The sequence below is a fragment of the Microcaecilia unicolor genome, chromosome 3 (assembly GCF_901765095.1).
Source record: "Microcaecilia unicolor chromosome 3, aMicUni1.1, whole genome shotgun sequence".
In the NCBI taxonomy this organism is placed as follows: domain Eukaryota; kingdom Metazoa; phylum Chordata; class Amphibia; order Gymnophiona; family Siphonopidae; genus Microcaecilia; species Microcaecilia unicolor.
The window spans coordinates 247,714,703-247,733,984 of NC_044033.1; the positions used below are offsets into that span (position 1 = coordinate 247,714,703).

Below are 19,282 nucleotides of genomic sequence, written 5' to 3' on the forward strand. Positions count from 1 at the left end.
TTAGCACAGACCCCTAAATGTTTTTTGAAATTTTAGCTTTAATGTTACTTGAGTTTGAAATAAGGGATATTTAGTAGCAACAAATATTATAGTGCGATTTAGCTTGATTGTTGATCTCTTAGAATAAGCAGTCCTATATGGCGGACACAACGAATATACACGAGATGGATCTGCATATAATGAAAGCAGTGTGTGCATATTCATTGAAAATATCCTGGAAACCTGACTGGCTAGGATTGGGTTGAGAACCTTTGTTGTAATATTTTTCTGTCACCTTCTTCTCTAGCTTCCAAATGGCAATCATCAGTTTGAGAACAGGACTCATCACCCTTCCCTTCGCCCCCAAACTGTGAAACGCAATTTTAAAATATTTGAAAAAAAAATATTTAATTGTTGGCAAGAATTGTTTATCAACGACTATGAAGTTCACATTTCAAACCTCAACAAAGAATTGCAAAAACAGAAACAGCAAAAATAGGTGGGGTAGCAAGAAGAATGAGTCTTAGAACGCACAGATAAGACTCCATTGGAGCACCAGAATGAGGCTCGGAACACAGAGCGAGAGGGGCTATTGCAGCACCAAAAATCCAAAATGAGGCTTGAAATATCCCGGGGGGGGGGGGGGGACGCTATTGCAGCACCAGAATAAGGCTTGAGATATCCTGGAGGGGAAACCATTGGAATTCCAGAAAGTCCAGCAATGACTCACCACCCACAAAAAATTTCCCGCAGCCTAACTTGCCGACAAATCCGATGAACTCGCAGTTCCTGTGACACTGTGTCAGTCAGTCAACCTATCCTGTCGCCTGACCGTTTATTGTGAGGTCACGGTGGTACTGGTACTAAGATAGTGGCGCGTGACGCGATGATGCTTCCGAACTCCGCCCTCTCTACGCTGATGGACGGCGCGTTGACGTCACCGACAAGGCAAGGGGGAAACAGGAAGCGAATTAGCGAAGGAAAATAGACCAGGAAGCAAAACACGGAAAGGAGTAAGAAGAGCAAGAAGAATAGAAGAGACGTGGAGAAAGGGTGAGACCCCGGCACTGAAGGGAGGAGGAAGGAAAGAGACCTTGAGATTTATGGGCGAGGGGGTGAGGGAAGGGGGAGCCCCCCTAGGGCAAAGCTGCCTAGGTACTTGGTTCCAGCAAGGTGCTGTTCAGCCAGTTGGGGATTTCTGATGACTTCTACTGGCTGGACTTGTTTCAGTGGGTAGAATCGGGAACTACAACGTATACTGTTTTGGGATGTAAGTTCAAAACCAGAACTGATCAAAAAGTCCACCTTGGAAACTTGAAAGGGGTGGGGTATTTCTGTGGATAACACTCTCATCCTTCCTGTCTCATCAGCTCATAACCTTGGGGTCATCTTCGACTCCTCCCTCTCCTTCTCTGTACATATTCAGCAGACTGCTAAAACCTGTCGTTTCTTTCTCTATATCACTAAAATTCGCCCTTTCCTTTCTGAGCATACTACCAGAACCCTCATCCACACTCTTATCACCTCTCGCTTAGACTATTGCAACTTGCTTCTCACAAGTCTCCCACTTAGCCATCTCGCTGCTCTTCAATCTGTTCAAAATTCTGCTGCACGACTAATATTCTACCAGTGTTGTTATGCTCGTATTAGCCCTCTCCTCAAGCCTATCTGTTTCCGCATACAGTTCAAACTCCTCTTATTGACCTATAAGTGCATTCACTCTGCAGCTCCTCAGTATCTCTCCACTCTCATCTCTCCCTACATTCCTCCCCGGGAACTCCGTTCACTGGGTAAATCTCTCTTATCTGCACCCTTCTCCTCCATTGCTAACTCCAGACTCCATTCCTTTTATCTTGCTGCACCATATGCCTGGAATAGACTTCCTGAGCCAGTACGTCAAGCTCCATCTCTGGCCGTATTCAAATCTAGGCTAAAAGCCCACCTTTTTGATGCTGCTTTTAACTTCTAACCCTTATTCACTTGTTCAGAACCTTTATTTTATCATCCTCACTTTAATATTCCCTTATCTCTCGTTTGTCCTGTTTGTCTGTCCTAATTAAATTGTAAGCTCTGTCGAGCAGGGACTGTCTCTTCATGTTCAAGTGTACAACGCTGTGCACGTCTAGTAGCATCATAGAAATGATAAGTAATAGTAGTAGTAGGGTTGGGTGGAAGAAGATACAGAAGGAAGGAAGGGACGGTGGGTGGGGGGAAGAAGACATACAAGGTTCCATCTTTGCTTATACCCTTCACTGTCAATTAAATGTTCTATTGTGTATTGTGTTGACATTGTACATGGTATACTACGAAGAGCAAGAAAGGAGTGGGAACAGAACCAGGCTGTTCAAAAAAACAGACCGGAGACAGTCAAAGTTTGAAATACAATTTATTGAAGACTCTACAAGGTACCCTGTTTCGGCACTACAAGTGCCCTCCTCAGGAGTCTTATTGCTTTATCTCTAATAAAGGTATCTGACAAAGCGTAACAGAGTCACTGGGTGTAAATATCTTGGTCTTGAGAAAGACCATTTGGAATGCTGTGAGTCGTTTAAAAAAAAAATGCTGCTGGTGCGCTTTGAAAAGGTGCCGAAACAGGGTATCTTGTAGAGTCTTCAAGAAATTGTATTTCGAACTTTGACCGTCTCCGGTCTGTTTTTTTTTTTAAGAGCCTGGTTCTGTTCCCACTTCTTTCTTGCTCTTGAGATTATTCGTGGGACACCGTGGTTCTTTGCCCACTCCGATGGTCTTGTCTCAAGTAGTACATTATGCCATACTTTGTATTGTTATTTGAATACTTTTACTGCTGTAATTGCCTATTGCTCATGCTTGATCTATTCTTATTGTACGCTTTGAGTGAATTCCTTAAAAAAGGCGGTAAATAAATCTTAATAAATAAATAAAAGGGGGGGGGAGAAGATGCAGAAGGAGAGAGAGGGGGAAGGGAAAGGAAGACCCAGAGAGATAGGGGGAAGGGGAGGACCTGGAAGGATAGGAGAGAAAACACCAGGAGAGGGGTAAGGGGAAAAACATGTTGCCAATCAATTAACATGTCTTTGCCGAGGTTAACAATTCTAATCTTATAGGAGATCAGTGAAATCATAAGTGGTGCATTAATACCACCCACTCCTTAGATCAAAGTGTCTGAGTATGACCTGTTACATGTATGAGTGTGTGTGTGTGTATATATATATATATTTTTAAATGCATTGTTTTCAAATATATATATTCTTTGATATCTCACAGAGATGAGAAGAGGCAAAAAGGCTTGAGCTAATATTACAATTATTTTATTTTGCTTTAGAACTTGTTTCTAGTGCTTATACGTCTTAGCCTTTTGGTCGCTGATTGCATTGACCAACTTTGTTTTTGTTTTTTCTTTTTGTTTCAGAAGCAAGAGAACGAGTCTTTGGTTGTCTCAAAGTGAGTAGGTAGGTCTTAAATCTAAACACTGTATTTAATTAAAAGATTTATTGTCTTCGCTTTCATCCAGCAGATGTATAAGGTGAATTTCCATCTCTGGGGTATGGCAACAGAGGCAAACAGTCACAATTCTAGTAGAATAGGAAGTGTTTAAAGTGCTGTTTAAGAACAATTGTGTTGTCATTGCATGAGTTAGTCTAGCAAACTCATTTGGTGGTTAATTTTAGAAGCAGATGAGCTGTGTGACAAACTGTGTTGTTTTTGTTTTTAATTTTTTGCAGTACTCCATTTTTGCTATTGTAAACTGCTATGATGGAGTTCTCCCTTGGCAGGATATCAAAGGACAAACTTGAAACAGGCACAAAGTTGTTTTAGCTTGATTACCTATAGATAAATAATCTTATAAAGAATCTGACTGTATGTCTGTTCCCTATTACCCCATCCAATTAATTTTGAACCCTTCATCTAGTTTAATGTAATTTTGTCATAGATATTAGAACAGTGCGCCCAAATCTTTTTGTGGCTGTGACCCCATTATTGTTGCCCAATAAAATTGTGTGACCCCACTGGAGGTGCAGAATAATGATGAACGTATGAAGAGCCCACATAGGTTATAATGAGAGCATAAGTATTGCCATAGTAAAACATACCGAAGTCCCATCAAGCCCAGCATCCCAACTGTGGCCAGTCCGGGTTACAAGTAACTGGCAAGATCCCAAAACAGTACAATACATTTCATGCTGCTTATCCTAGAAATAAGCAGTGGATTTTTCACAAGTCCATTTTAATAATGGCTTATGGACTTTTTTGAAGGAAGCTATCCAAACTTTTTAAAAACCCTGCTAAGCAAACTGCTTTTACTACATTCTCTGGCAATGAATTCCAGAGTTTAATTACACGTTGAGTGAAGAAATATTTTCTCAGATTTGTTTTAAATGTACTACTTTGTAGCTTCATTGCGTGCCCCCCTAGTCCTAGTATATTTGGAAAGAGTAAACAGGCGATTCACGTCTACCTGTTCCATTCCACTCATTATTTTATAGACCGCTATCAAATCTCCCGTTAGCTGTTGTTTCTTCAAGCTGAAGAGCCCTAGCCACTTTAGTCTTTCCTCATAGGGAAGTCGTCCCTTCCCCTTCATCATTTTGTCGCCCTTCTCTATAACTTTTCTAATTCTACTATACCTTTTTTGAGATGCGGTGACCAGACTTTTACACAGTATTCGAGGTGCGGTCGCACCATGGAATGATACAAAGGCATTATAACGTCCTCATTTTTGTTTTCCATTCCTTTCCTAATAATCCATAACATTCTATTTGCTTTCTTAGCTGCTGCCGCACACTGAGCAGAGGGTGTCAGTGTGTCATCAATGATACCTAGATCCCTTTCCTGGTCAGTGACTCCTAGTGTGGAACCTTGCATCACGTAGCTATTGTCTTTCCCACATGTATCACTTTGCACTTTCTCACATTAAACGTCATCTGCCATTTGGATGGGAGTCTCCCATTCTTGTAAGGTCCTCTTGTAACTTTTCACAATCCTCTTGTGATTTAACAACTTTGAACAACTTTGTGTTATCAGCAAATTTAATTACCTCACTAGTTATTCCCATCTCGAGATCATTTATAAATATGTTAAAAGGCAGGTTTTATGATCCCATTTGCGGTCCTGATCCACAGTTTGGGAAGCTCTGTATTATAGCATCTTGTGAATGACACCACCACCACCTTCACCATCACCACCCTTCAAAAGTTTCCCATGTTTTCAGTACCTCTAACACTTACCAGCATATTTTCAAAGCATTTAGCCTTCCAAAGTTCCATAGGTTTCTATGGAACTTTGGAAGGCTAAGTGCTTTGAAAATATGCCTCTGCGCATCCTTATTTCTCTTTCTCTAGAGAAATGACCCGATTCAGTTCAGCTGAGTTGACATCTCAGAAAGGTTAGAGCACATTGGGTTGCTGCTGAGTATTTTTGAAGCTGCCTTGCCGTTGATTAGTGCATGTAGTTGTCATCTTGTGTTGGGAAAACACATTTCCTAATGTTTGATGAAAGAGAAAGGGGTACTTGCCATGCCCCCACCTTGAAATCAGTGATAAAAACTTGGAATATCTCTCAATCAAGAGTGCGATCTCATTGCTTAGCTTTAAACCTCCATTAGGGGGATGGAAGGAGGAGGGCAGTGGTTTCTCCTCTTACCTGTTGCACAGAATAAACATCATAACAAACTGCAAATGTTTGTAGTAAAGAAAGAAGTGAGGTGTCATTTTCTTACTACTTTCTAATCTGGAAGACCGTGGGCCTGATTATGGAGCGAGCAGTTTTGATATTATTTTCAGGGTTGGATTGAAGAGTTTGGGCCAAAAAAATCAAAACCCTGCAAATTGTTTTGCCTGTGTGGCTTTGAAAGGCAGCTTCCTTATTGTCCCACCAGACCAGTCCAGACACTTGGATTATGCTATTCTTCCAGCAGGTGGAGACTCAGAACTGCTAACTGTGATGTCATAGTTTAAGAGTCCTGTGCAGTCCTCTGGTAAATCAGCCTCCAGCAGGTGGTAGGTCAGCTCCCTGTGCAGCCTGGAGTGCTCTGGTAGGATTGAGCCTTATTTGTTTGTTGTCTGTTTGGCCATTAAAATAATAAATACATTAGTATGCTGAGTTGATCAGAGGGAACTTTACTTGGCCAGAACAGGTCTGCTGTGACAACCCAGGCTGGGGTGTTACACCTGGGAGTACCCCAGGTTCCCTCCCTCCCTCCCTCCGACCACACAGATTGTTGAGTCAAAGGTTGGTGTTTTTGTTTCTTGGCCACCACTATATGTAAGCAGAAAGCATTATGTACCCAGGACAAAAACAATTCTCCATAACAGCTTTCAGCCCATATATATGTTTACTTCTGTATTAAGTTCTGTGGTACCTGTTTTGGGCTATTTTGCTGTTTGTGTTTCTTGTTGGGTAGGCTAAAGAGAGAAAGCATGTTACCTGTATTGATTGAGCTACTTCGACTCTCTGTATTATCAAGAGTGAAGTTTAAAATTGTGTTATTGATGTTTAATGATTTGAAAAATGATAGCCCCCAATATCTAAGGTCAAGATTGATTAGGCCTCTTCCAAAACATACTTTAAGATCAAATCAAGATTGTCTGCTGGAGGTTCTAACTGTAAGTGAGATAAAAGTGAGAAATATAGATTGAGAATGTTCTCAGTTATGGTGGATCAGTTTACCTAGGGAAAAATAATGTTAAACAGTTTAAGAAACTGTTGAAAACCTGATTTTTATCAGTATGTTTGGCTATAAATGTCCCAGAGGTCATGCAGTTGGTTTGTAGAGTTTTATATTTTATTTTTAAGTGTGTTGTATATAATTTTTATGAATATGATATTATGTACACCACTTTGGGTTTTATTTTTTGTAAAGTGCAAATTCTGTTTCTGGCCCCTGGCGGAAGTCTACAAATCAGGTTGCATATCCAGTTTTGAAAGGCTGCGTCTTTGGCCCATGGGCAGGGAGGGGGAGAGATCCATTGGAAAAAATTATACAAGCAAAATCTTGTTGTTCTAAAGCTTTTCTAAGTCTAAAGTTTGGGTGAATTACTAAGACTTTAACCCCACCTCCTCTTTTTCAGATTTTACCAATCAGAATGGAGTTCCTGTTCGGTCGCCGGAAGACCCCCGAGGAGATGCTGAGACAGAACCAGCGGGCCTTGAATCGGGCCATGAGGGATTTGGACCGGGAAAGGCAGAAACTTGAACAGCAGGAGAAAAAAATCATTGCAGATATCAAGAAAATGGCAAAGCAGGGGCAGATGGTGAGAGAGATGGGGAAGGCAACAGATGCGTAGACATGAAAAGGGGTAAATTGAAGACCAGAGATGGGATGGAGAGAAAAAGCGAGTTGAGATGGAGACTGATGGGATTGGATAAAGGAGGTCAGATGCTTCATCTCAACATTCAAGAAACCCTCTGTCATGAGGGAAGAGGCAAATGGGTAGAGACAGGAAGAGCGCAAAATTGAGTCATGTAGGACCAGGAGGAGTAGTTTGAGAATGAGGGAGAAATACTGTACTGCGGGTGGGAAGGAGATGGAGAGAAACATGCTGGACCTGGGTAGAGAAGGAGACATGACAGACCACGAAAGAGAGAAAGGGTCCAGAGTCCTTGACTGCATTTGAAGAGGGGTGTTTGGCATGTGAGGGCAGTCAAATGCATGTGACTTGATATCTCTGTGAAGGGGGGAGGGAAAAGACCCAGAAAGAAGTAAGGGGGGGAGGAGAAAAGACTAAAAGGTGACGAAGTAAAGACCAACTGGAGAGTAGCAGGGGAAGGGGACAGATAGGAACAAAATAATGGTAAAAAAGTGTGGACAGAGAAACAGCAGGTGATAAGAGGTACCTAAATACTGGGAGGAGTAGATATAGAGTGGAGTGTGCATGACGAGCAGTGGGTGCAAGCTGGAAATAGAGAGGGAAAAATGATTGCTGGTGATAGAGCATCAAGTGATGGTGAAGGAGTGCATGATGAGGGCGAGCCACCAAGTGGGTATGAGAGGGAGAAGAGTGGATGCGCTGTAGGTGAAGAGAAGATTAGGAAGAGGGCAGACTGTTTTATTTTCAAAGGGGGAGGGGATGGTATTGGTCTTGGAGCAGGTGAAGGCTGTGACTTTTTGCTTCCTTTTCCCAGGATGCTGTGAAGATCATGGCCAAGGACCTGGTGCGCACCCGGCGTTATGTGAAGAAATTTATCATGATGAGAGCTAATATCCAGGCCGTTTCACTAAAGATTCAGACGCTGAAGTCCAACAATTCAATGGCTCAGGCGATGAAGGGGGTCACCAAGGCCATGGCAACCATGAACAGACAAGTATGAAGGGGCAAGCTCGCTCTTAGCGAATACTCATCCTGCCTAGCCCTCCTCCTGTCCCAAGTACTTGATGCTCACCCTGCGGCAATTCTACACCATTCTACACCCACTCATTCAATCATTCTTCCTATCTGCCCAACCCAACCCAATCATATTCACCTGCTATCCATTCCATCACCTTTCCTAATCACTTTCACTCAGCCTTCCAGCGCTCGCGCACTCACCCATGTTCCAATTCTCTCTGCTGTAAAAGGCGATATATCAAATAAACATACTAGTCACCAGCATTTTTAGTGTCCATTGGTAGTGGTGGCCTTCCTACCTGCTACCTGATCTTTTTCAAACAGACAGCGTCTGGCTAGTCATAACTTATGTTTAATGGTTGCTGGCTATTTTTCTAGACTGTCTGACTAGTTCTATTCATATAGATTGTGAAGATACACTCTGACCCCTGAGGCAGGCGTTTGTGCGCTGAAACGCGGCCAGTGTCAGGTCTTTCTCACAATAAAGGACGGCACTTATCTCTTTCTTGAAGGCCCAGTGTTGCTTTTTTTTGTCTTTGTTGTATGCTGTATTACCCTCTCTTTTGTGACTGCCTTCCTACCTGCTAGACAGAAACAGAGGTGATGATCTACAGCAATGAATACCAAAGATGAAGTAGACCAAGATTCAAGTTTCAACAGCTTTATTGTAGGATAACCACAGAGGTCCAACTGTTCTAAAAGCCACAATGTAAAAAAACTTCAGTGCAACTAACTAAGCATCAGTCATCAATATACACCAACTTCATATTCTGTCAGATTACAATGTACTGGAGTAAGGGTAGCTCTCTCTCAAGAAGCAAATCAGATGGGTTTCTGTGGTTGTCCTTCAATAAATATTGAAACTTGAATCTTGATATACATCATCTTTGGTTTCCTACCTGCTGCCCTGTTATATTATCTCACCTAACTTTCCAGCTAGCTGTCCATCTGTACACTTAAGCTTTCTATTACCTGTCTATTCTCAGACATCTTGTGTTCTCTCATCCTTTCCCAAATCCCACTCCTCCCATAGACTTCTTAGTTTGATACGTGCCTGACCCTGTAGCCTCCCTTCATGATTTCAAGGCTATATTTGATGGGGATTTGAATGTCTTACTGTGATTGAGTGAGTGTATGGGGCAGCCACAAGCAGCAATTACCAGAGCTAAAGCAGAAGCGTCCACCATTTCCCGCGTCCTGTTAAGGAAGGGTTGATGACGCCCAGTCTATTACTCTTCCAGCTCAAGTTGCCGCAGATCCAGAAGATTATGATGGAGTTTGAGAAACAGTCAGAGATCATGGACATGAAGGAGGAAATGATGAACGATGCCATCGATGATGCCATGGGAGATGAAGATGATGAGGAGGAGAGGTATTGGTTTGCTTTGAAGTAACATTGAGAAGGAAGGAGATCATAAGATCTGAGAGTTTCCAGAAGGAGCAGGCCCAGGGGTAAACTAATGGGATGAGTGAGGCCTATGAGGGTCTCTGAGGCAGGAGGAGCTGTCACTGTGGGCAAGCATGATAGGATGAATGAGATCTATAAGCATCTCTAGGGCATTGCAGAGGAATGAATGAAGCCTTTGAGTGTCTCCAGAGCAATAATAGAGCTGTATATCACTTGTGATATTACTTATGTATTTTCTAATATTGAGTGATAGTGCCTCCTAATTAGTGTGCAACTTCCTTAGAATTCCAGAAGGTTCTCTCAGCTGATCCCAGATTTAGAATCCCATTGGCTGTTGCACAACGGGGCAGTGGCAGGTGATGCAGCATCCCTGCCTTTCAGCTATGGATGAACCTGTAAGCTCATTCATTCTCTCTCTCTCTCTCTCTCTAGTGACGCTATTGTTTCTCAGGTGCTGGATGAGCTGGGGCTCACGCTGACCGATGAACTCTCCAGTAAGTGTTAACACCTGCATGATCCTTGTACTCCATTGAAAAAAAATAGTGCCTATCCTTTGCAAGCACTGTTGAATAGAATTCATGACTTAACAATGGAACCCCTTCCACCTCCCCAACCACACCCTGAATTGTGGAGGGACTTTACCTTTCCACAAACCTCTGATTAGTTATTTTTGTCTCATCAGAGGAGCCATGACGAATTGATAACCCCAAACATCTCCCCATGTGGGAAGCAATCTGAATTAAACACAACTGCAAATTTGTAAAGGTTTATGAGGTACTGAGGGTGAGCAAGAGTTAAATGGATGGTGTAGTCTGTGGCCTTACAACTGGATGTTATAGTTCTGAAGTTTCATTTTTTTAAAATTTATTTTTATTAACATCAACACAATACATGCCATTATATTACCAAGGGTTTTAAACTACCCCGGTTCAACACAATTTCAGAGCATTTAACTCAGCAGTGAACAGATGCTCCTCCAGTAAGGCATGGCTGCATTAACATTTTCCATTTTACCCCTTCCGAAAGTGTCCCTCAATTTCCCCTAATAACCCCCTTACACCTCTCTATCCAGAAAAAAAAATCACACTTTCCACTAACATTCAACATATATATTCCCTGATCCTAGCCTCGTACCCACCCTCCCCCCCCCCCCCCCCCCCCCCACCACCCCATGCCTGTGTTTGTGTTCAAGACCTTGGGACCGTACTAGCTCCTCGAACTGCTGCCATAACATTGCATATTGTTTATTCTCTATTTTTGGGGACTGCTTATACAAAGAATGTTCGTATTGGGCTATGACTTTCGTTTTTGCCAGCCAACATGTGTACGGTACTGGACCCACACTTGTCCAAAATTGCGAGATAGACATTTTAGCAGTCAATGTTGACATATATAAAAATCGCCTCTGCGGCGGGGATATCCCTTGTTCAATTAAATCCGACTGATCCCCCAACAGCTGTTACCTGCAGCACTTCATTGAGCACCCCAAAAATTTTGTTTCAGAGACTCAGCTTAGAGCACTCCAAAAACGTATGCAGAAAAGTGCCGATTTTATTAGTATACTGCCCAGTCAGAAGATGACCATGGAGGCAGTTTACAATCCATAAAAAAATTTAAAGTAAAGAAGAGAGGAAGGGAAATACAATAACACAGGAAACTTAAAATAATTCAGATTGCATGCCCACAGTCTTTTAACCATGTAAGTTGCTATAGTGGCAACAGACTAAGCAGTCAACAGGCAGGCTTTTCAAAAAGGTAGGTGTTTAGTCCTACTTTAAATCTTTCGAATGAAGGTTCTTGCCTCATGTTTAGTGGGAAGTTGTTTCATACCATGGGACCCATGATACTAAAAATAGAGGAATGGATTGTGTTGAAACATCGGACAAAATGAGGGAACCACTAAAAGTTGCTGTTGAGATGAATGTAAAGAGTAAGTGGCAAAAAGGGAAGACCTGCTGTAAAAATAGAATATTCTGGACTTATGATTTTATAAGGAATCCTAGCTGAAATTGGTAGACAGTGTTCACTTTTAATGGACTGGCATGATCCTATCATTTAACTGCTGTCTTTTCATAACTTTCACATGAAAACCAGAAAAAAAAAATGAATTGCAGTAATCTAAATGTCTTAAAAGTAGTGCATGCAGTACTTTCCAAAGAGCAACTTGATCAGAAAAAGATCTAATAGAGCAGATCTGCTTTAATTTGAAAAAAGCATTTTTGTGTAATTGATATATATGTAGGTGGCTACTTAATTGATCATAGAGAACGAGTCCAAGATTTTTAGTGAACGAACAGAATTTTCAGTCAGTTTGACGGCTGAATTGCCCCTCCACAAGGTGTACTACCATGTGGGCGTCTGAGCTGATGTTCAGCTGCGGTTGCAGTCATTGGATGCCGAGTTTTTTGTACAAAAAAATGCAGGATAGAGTTTGAAAGTTAGCATCTAATCTGATCTATATACTGCTTAATCCCAAAAAGAGGTTCTGAGTGGGTTACAAACTAAAGAGCCAGTGTATTCACTGGGAATCACGGTATAAAAAATAGCTCCCTAATAAATATTTCTGAAAAAGGTAAGTCTTTAAATGTTTTTGCTTTACCTTCCATAAATGTGGGAGGAGTGGCCTAGTGGTTAGGGTGGTGGACTTTGGTCCTAGGGAACTGAGTTTGATTCCCACTTCAGGCACAGGCAGCTCATTGTGACTCTGGGCAAGTCACTTAACCCTCCATTGCCCCATGTAAGCCGCATTGAGCCTGCCATGAGTGGGAAAGCATGGGGTACAAATGTAACAAAAAAAAAAATCAAATCTCTACAGTCGTATATTTTATTTCATTCTAGATAGAGGCCGCCTGAAAGGGAAAAGCATTATCCCATGCTTTTTTTTAGAGCAAAGACCCTTGAGATAAGGAAACAAAACTGATAATGCAAACATGATGGTCTACTAGAGATCTCCCCTTTTTCAAAACAGAAAAATAAAGGCAGTTAAAGACCATCTGGCCTAATCATTCTGCCTATCCATACCATCCCTTCCTCTCCCTTAGAGATTCTATGAACTTGTCCCGAGCTTTCTTGAATTCAGATACTGTTTTCATCTCCACCAATTCACCCAGTGGCCATTCCATGAATTTGCCACCCTTTCCGTGAAGAAGTATGTCCTCAGATTACTTCTGAGTCTGCTCCTTTTTACCTTCATCCTATGCCCCCCCCCCCATTCCAGAGCTTCTTTTGAATTGAAAGAAACTCGCCTCCTGTGCATTCTTCATATTGAGAACTTTGATCCCCATACACTTTATGACGAAGACCACTGACCATTTTAGTAGCCACCTTACTCCTGCCCACCCTGAAGGACATAGCAGCATCCTAATTTTCTGAAAGATCTTCCAGTAGGAAAGTGTAGTAGGTCTTGTAGGGGAACTGTACATTGGACCTTGAAGAGATTGAGCACCTTTATATATACTAACCATCCTTCTTTGCTATTTCTCCTCTTCCAGGCCTGCCATCTACTGGCGGTTCGCTCAGTGTGGCCACGGGGAAACAGGCAGAGGCATCAGCTGCCCTTGCTGACGCAGATGCTGACCTGGAGGCACGGTTGAACAACCTTCGCAGAGACTAGAGGGGAGCATCTCTCGCCTCCTCCCCACCATTCCCCCACTCTGGCCTCTAGATTTCCATGTGTTCAAGTTAATGAGGAAACGATTGGATTGGTGGGGGAGGGAGGGTGAAGACCTGCCAGAAGGCCAATCCCGAAATTAAAGCTACAGATAAACCTGCTGCATGCCCACACTGGCCACGTGACATGGAAGTGTTTGTTATTGCAGCTCCCTCCGTGGCTGCCCTGTGCTTGTGTGGGGGCTGAGCTGTTTTTGCTATAATTAGACAAGAGTTTGGGGGGGGGGGTCTCTCTGCTCTCCTTCTCACCCTACATTGCTCCCTGCTGCTTAGCTGCAGGTTTTACAGGACTCAGTGGTTCTAGGTTGAGGTGACTCTCTCTGGCTGCCTTCATTTCCTACATCCACAGGTTTCAGAATGTGTTTTTTATTGTTTGTTTGTTTTTTAATTTTGCACAGAACAAAATTTTTGACACTTTTGCAGCATTATGGTTGCTGCCCCATGAGAAAGGTCCCTCTTTGGATATGCAGAGATATCCTTTACCCGGGTACTTAAAGCAGCAGCACTGCCCCCAAACCTAAAGCAAAATTCCTGAAATTGAACATTCATCTCTGAGCTCCTTTTGTTTCTGTCATTCAAGAGAAGGTGGCTGTTATTTTTTTTTTTTTTTTGCCCTCCTGTCTCTCCTGCTGCCTGCTCACACCTGGCATCTGAAAGCAGTCCAGGTGATGATTGTTCCTTCGGTTCAGATCCCGGGGTTTTTCCTGTAGGTCTTTGGACCACTGACTGTTGGAGAGAAGTAGTGTGTCACACTAGTTATCCAGGTTTTAGACTGTCTCTGACTGATTCTGAATCATTTATCATCATACCCAGACTTGCAGGGTTTCCAGCTGAATTTCATTTAGCCAGGCTGTGCTAACTATGGATTTTACCTCTGACTGGTAGGTCCGAGTCACCTGATAAAACCAGAGGGTATAATTTATAGATGAGAATGGTAAAACTTGCTGCAAGACCAAATGAAGCATGCTGGTTTCTTATTCCAGCATATGACGTGTAAGGGGAGCGGGGGGTCAAGTACCGTCTTCACCCTTCCCACAGAAGGAAATTTGTGATGTCAGGTAGTGGCCCTTGAGCTCTCAGGCTAGATACCCCTCTACATCTTTCTCACCTTGCTGTATGAGAGACTGATTTATGTCAGTGGCATCTTTGGCAGGGGGAGAAAGGGGGGAGGGGAACATGAAAGGCGTGGTTTGAATTTGTGTCATTTTGTACTTAACTCTGCAAGCAAATGACTTTGTTTTTCAATGGCCATCTAACCGGCAGATGATTTAGTTACTAAGAGGAAGTGATAGGGGCCTTGTGGTTGTAGGTCTGGGTAAAGGGGACCGAGATCATTGTGCATGGACGGGTCTGACAATGATTTCTGGGGCAGGAATGAGCTATCGATGCTCCACAGCACTGGAGCAGTCTGGGCATTGTCTTTCTGGTAGGGTGGGGGTATTTATGCTGCAGGACATGACATGAGTTATTGAGCATGCACTGCATTTGACAGACCTACTTTTTTGGGGGTGAGGAGGAGGGAAGGGTTGCTGTAGAAGTGTCAGTATTGGAGAGGCCTGCTGGATGTGAGATAATTGAAGCAGTCCAGCACTGGTAGGACCTTGTCGCTTTATATCTGGGGTGGGGGTGCTGTGGAGGTTGTGCAATCTTGACAAAAGCTGGTGGTAGCTTCAGGGGGAAGATAATTAACAGTGTACTGCACTACACGTTTCCTGTACAGGTATCCTTCAGTTAAGCTTTATGTACAGTGTACGAGGAGATGATCCGGTGAGTCTGATAGAAGAAGAATATTTAAACAAAGAGAGAACTTTGGGCTGTTTGTACATCTGTAATTTAAAACTGTAATTCCTTTATCTGCTCTAATAAACCACGTAGATTTGTATTAGCCTGTTAGTCTGTTTTCCCCTCATTCTAGAACCTGCCGCGGCTTCAGTTGCCTGTGTAAGTTCTAGAATTCTAAAATGTGCGTGACTTAACTACATGTGTAAGTGAGAGCTGCAGATTAAAATAATACAATTTACCGCTTAAGGCCTTATTCTATAAAGGTTATGCTCCTAAATTTATTAGCATAATTTGCGCTCCTAAATTTCTCCAGACTGAAAGGTTTTTTTTCACATTTTGTTTTTAGAGGGTATGTCCTTGAGACAGCTTTGTGCGAAACAGGGCTGCCTGCCCCTTTTGATTTCATTGAATCAAACAAGATGGATAAAAATATGTATTCCTCCACGACCCTCCAGACCGGTCAAGACGCATGGGTTATGTCCTCCTACCAGCAGAGGGAGACTGAGAAACACTGAGCTTTTGAATACTGTATATATAACCTGTGCAGTACATCCACTAGCCAGTATTTTCTCAGTCTCAGCAGAGGTAGATGGACAGCCTGTGCAGTCTTCAATAGTCTGGTGAGGTAGTTTGATTATACAGTTAAGGGGTTTCTTTTCTTATTCCCATATTTATTGGTTTGGATTATTCCCTGTACGTGGTAAAAAAAAAAAAAAAAAAGTGCTTCGGGGCCCTGGGTCCGGTGGGGCCCAGTTTTCCCCCCTGGGGTGTTACACCTGTGTTCAGGTCCCTCCCCCTATGCTGCTCTCTTTGGAGACGCTGGCAGCTTTGTGCCTCGGCTGCTTTCTATGATTGGAGCCTTGAGAGCCCCCCACTTTTCAGCTGCCAAAAAGAAATTGGGTAATATCTCCTTAAGAGCCGTCTGCAGCTTTGTGTGGTAATATCTCTTTAAGAGCCGTCTGCAGCTTTGTGTGCATAGGATCGGATGGCAGGTCCGTTCCTATTACAAGCGAGAGAGAGAGCAGAGTGGATAATTGTGGGGAAGCTGTGAGAGCGAGTGTTTTCGCCGGTCAGCACAGCGGGTGGTGTGCTTTCAGGTTATGGCAGGCAAACTTCTCCGCTGTCGCGTGTGCTCGCGCCGAGGTATAGAGGCGCCGGGAGGTCAGTGCCGGCTGTGCGGCGAACCGAAGCAGGCCTCGCCGATGGCGGCACCCCCGGTGTTGATAGCGGAGGTCCCAGCTAGTTCGGGGGTGTCGGGGGCAGCAGGGGTACCGGCAGCGCCTGTTTCAACGAATTTAGTTTTGGCGGGAACGTCCGCCATTTTGGATTCCGCGCGTCCCGCGGAATCAGCTGTTTTTGGCCCTGCTGCTCCCGGATCGGCTCCGAAGGTGGCGCCTGAGGGTACAGGAGGAGTTGGTTTTCCTCCGGATTTCGTATGGACCCTGTTTCAAGCCTGGAAGGCGGGACCCCCACCTTTAGGGGAGGGGGCTAGTGCGGCACTGGCTAAGAGGCCTCGGTTTGAGTGGGACGACGAGGAGGGATTCTCCCCTGTAGGGTCTGAAGGTGCTTTGAGTGATATCGCGGATCCTGAGGGGTTTGAGGGTCCGCAGGATCCGGAGTTGGTGGTCCCTGGGGAGGATCCCTCTGTAGTTAGAATTTTTCACAGGGAAGAGCTTGCGGAGCTCATTGAGCAGGTTTCTTCCACCCTTAAGTTCGAACAGCCAGAGGCGGTTTTGGGGGAAGCTAGACAGGTGGACCCCTTGGTTAAGGGGATTCAGCGGCAGGCTAGGTCCTTTCCCATGAATAAGGACATCCGGGATATGGTGTTTCAAGAGTGGCATTCGCCGGATTCTCCCTGTAAAGTGTCTAAAGCGATGTCTAGGCTGTACCCGCTCCCACAGGAAGATAGAGATTCCTTTAAGGCTCCCACAGTGGATGCGGTGGTGACAGCAGTTACAAAAGCCACGGCTATACCGGTGGACGGGGGGGACTGCTCTCCGGGATCCCCAGGATAGGAGGCTTGAGGCCTTCCTCAAGCGGAGTTTTGATTTGTCGGCCCTGGCCCTGCAGGCCTCGATTTGTGGGGGGCTGGTGGCAAGGGCGTGTTTCTGTTGGGCCGAGAAACTGCTTGATGACTCGGTGGAGGTTGGGACCTCCGGGGTACAGGAATTAGCCAAATTGGAAATGGGATCGTCCTTTTTGTCTGATGCGCTTTATGATTTGCTCCGTGCCTCGGCCAAGAATATGGCTATGCTGGTGGGGGCACGTAGGGCACTGTGGTTGCGAGGTTGGATCGCAGATGCGGCCTCCAAAGCTAAGCTTTGTTCGCTTCCGTTTAAGGGGTCCATGCTTTTTGGTGAGGATTTGGATAAGTTGGTGAAAGGTCTCAGCGATGCCAAGGCCCCTCGTCTTCCGGATTTTCGGCCTAAGGCGGCGTCTAGGGGCACTTCCTCCCGAGGTCGGTTTAAGGAGGCTCGCCGGTATAGGCCCGGGAGGACTAGTGGGGCCTTTAGAGGTCGGTTCTTCCAGCGAACACAGTCCTTTCGGGGGAATCGGCGCGGAGGCCGTGATTTCTCCGCGGGAGGATAGGTCTCGGGGCGTAATTCACAATGAAGGTGTGCGGGTCCAGGCTCTGGTTCGGGTAGGGGCTCGGCTGAGTCAGTTTTACCAGGACTGGGCCCAAATCACATCGGATCAGTGGGTTCTCGAAGTGGTGCGAGACGGATACGCTCTGGAGTTCGACGGCTCGCCTCCCGAAAGGTTCCTGGAGTCCCCTTGTCATTCGAGGCTCAAGCGAGCAGCAGTGCGAGACACTTTGGCGCGGCTGATCAGTCTGGGGGCAGTGGTACCGGTTCCCGCCGCTCAGCGCCGCTTGGGCTGCTATTCAATCTATTTTGTGGTCCCAAAGAAGGAGGATGCCTTTCGGCCTATCTTAGATCTGAAGGCAGTCAATGCAGCCCTCAGAGTCCCCTCTTTCCGCATGGAGACATTGAGGTCGGTCATTGTCGCGGTGCAGGAAGGGGAGTTTCTCACGTCTTTGGATTTGACGGAGGCTTATCTGCACATCCCCATTCGGGCCGCCCATCAGCGATTTCTGCGCTTTGTGGTTTTAGGAAAGCATTTTCAGTTTTGTGCTCTGCCTTTCGGATTAGCAACGGCTCCGCGAACCTTTTCCAAGATCATGGTGGTAGTGGCGGCGGCCTTGCGGAAGCAGGGTGTTCTGGTGCACCCGTATCTGGACGATTGGTTGATTCGGGCCAAGTCCCAGTCGGAGAGCGAGGAGTCCACTGCTCGAGTGGTACAGTTTCTTCAGTCGCTGGGCTGGGTAGTGAACTTCGGCAAGAGTCACCTGGGGCCGTCGCAGTCGCTGGAGTACCTGGGAGTTCTATTCGATACCAGGAACGGTCGGGTCTTTCTGCCGGGCCCCCGGATTCGCAAGTTGCAGAGTCAGATTCGGCTATTTCTGTCGGAGGCGGCTCCGACGGCCCGGGAGTACCTGCAAGTCCTGGGGTTAATGGCGGCCACCATAGAGGTAGTTCCGTGGGCCCGGGCGCATATGCGGCAGCTGCAGTCAGCTCTTCTCAGTCGGTGGGCGCCTCTGTCGCAGGAGTTGGATGTACGCCTTCAGCTGCCGGTAACCCCACGCCTCAGTCTCCAGTGGTGGCTAGATCCAGGCAATCTGGACAAGGGAATGCCGTTGGAGGCTCCGCAGTGGGTGGTTCTTGTCACAGACGCCAGTCTTCTGGGCTGGGGAGCTCATTGTCTCGGTCAGGTAGCTCAAGGACGCTGGTCTCAGGTAGAAGCTCAGTGGTCCATCAATCGTTTGGAAACCCGGGCCATTCGTCTAGCGCTTCAGGCGTTTCAGAGGGTGCTGGTGCGGAAAGCAGTCCGGGTGTTTTGCGACAACGCCACCGCCGTGGCTTATGTCAACCGTCAGGGGGGCACAAAGAGTCAGGCAGTTGCGGAGGAGGCGGCGCTGTTGTGTCAATGGGCGGAGGTTCATCTTCTAGCGCTCTCCGCGGCACATGTGGCGGGGGTAGACAACGTGGAGGCAGATTACCTAAGCAGGCATGCTCTAGACCCCGGAGAGTGGTCGCTTCATCGGTCGGTGTTCAATCGCATTGTGTCGGTCTGGGGACTT

The 19,282-nt window shown here is 45.3% G+C and overlaps 1 protein-coding gene across 3 annotated transcripts; it reads left to right on the top strand.

Annotated features, from left to right (window-relative positions):
* The first annotated feature begins 896 nt into the window (after positions 1 to 896).
* Positions 897 to 15,244, top strand: CHMP2A (charged multivesicular body protein 2A). 3 transcript variants are annotated; one of them, XM_030197658.1, is made up of 7 exons: positions 897 to 1,032; positions 3,368 to 3,399; positions 7,026 to 7,208; positions 8,080 to 8,259; positions 9,524 to 9,654; positions 10,123 to 10,184; positions 13,182 to 15,244. In XM_030197658.1, exons 3-7 carry the CDS (start codon positions 7,041 to 7,043, stop codon positions 13,301 to 13,303), a joined length of 663 nt encoding a protein of 220 aa, XP_030053518.1. In that variant the 5' UTR covers positions 897 to 1,032; positions 3,368 to 3,399; positions 7,026 to 7,040; the 3' UTR covers positions 13,304 to 15,244. The 3 variants fall into 3 exon arrangements, with proteins under 3 accessions (XP_030053518.1, XP_030053519.1, XP_030053517.1); XM_030197657.1 differs by having other exon boundaries at positions 898 to 1,032; positions 3,368 to 3,407; XM_030197659.1 differs by lacking the exon at positions 3,368 to 3,399.
* Positions 15,245 to 19,282: the final 4,038 nt, after the last annotated feature.

Bases quoted from the DNA above. Each gene is read 5' to 3' on its own strand.
- CHMP2A (XM_030197658.1), top strand. From the start codon at position 7,041: ATGGAGTTCCTGTTCGGTCGCCGGAAGACCCCCGAGGAGATGCTGAGA. The intron at 9,655-10,122 runs GTATTGGTTTGC...CTCTCTCTCTAG, and splicing joins GAAGATGATGAGGAGGAGAG to TGACGCTATTGTTTCTCAGG. The intron at 10,185-13,181 runs GTAAGTGTTAAC...CTCCTCTTCCAG, and splicing joins GCTGACCGATGAACTCTCCA to GCCTGCCATCTACTGGCGGT.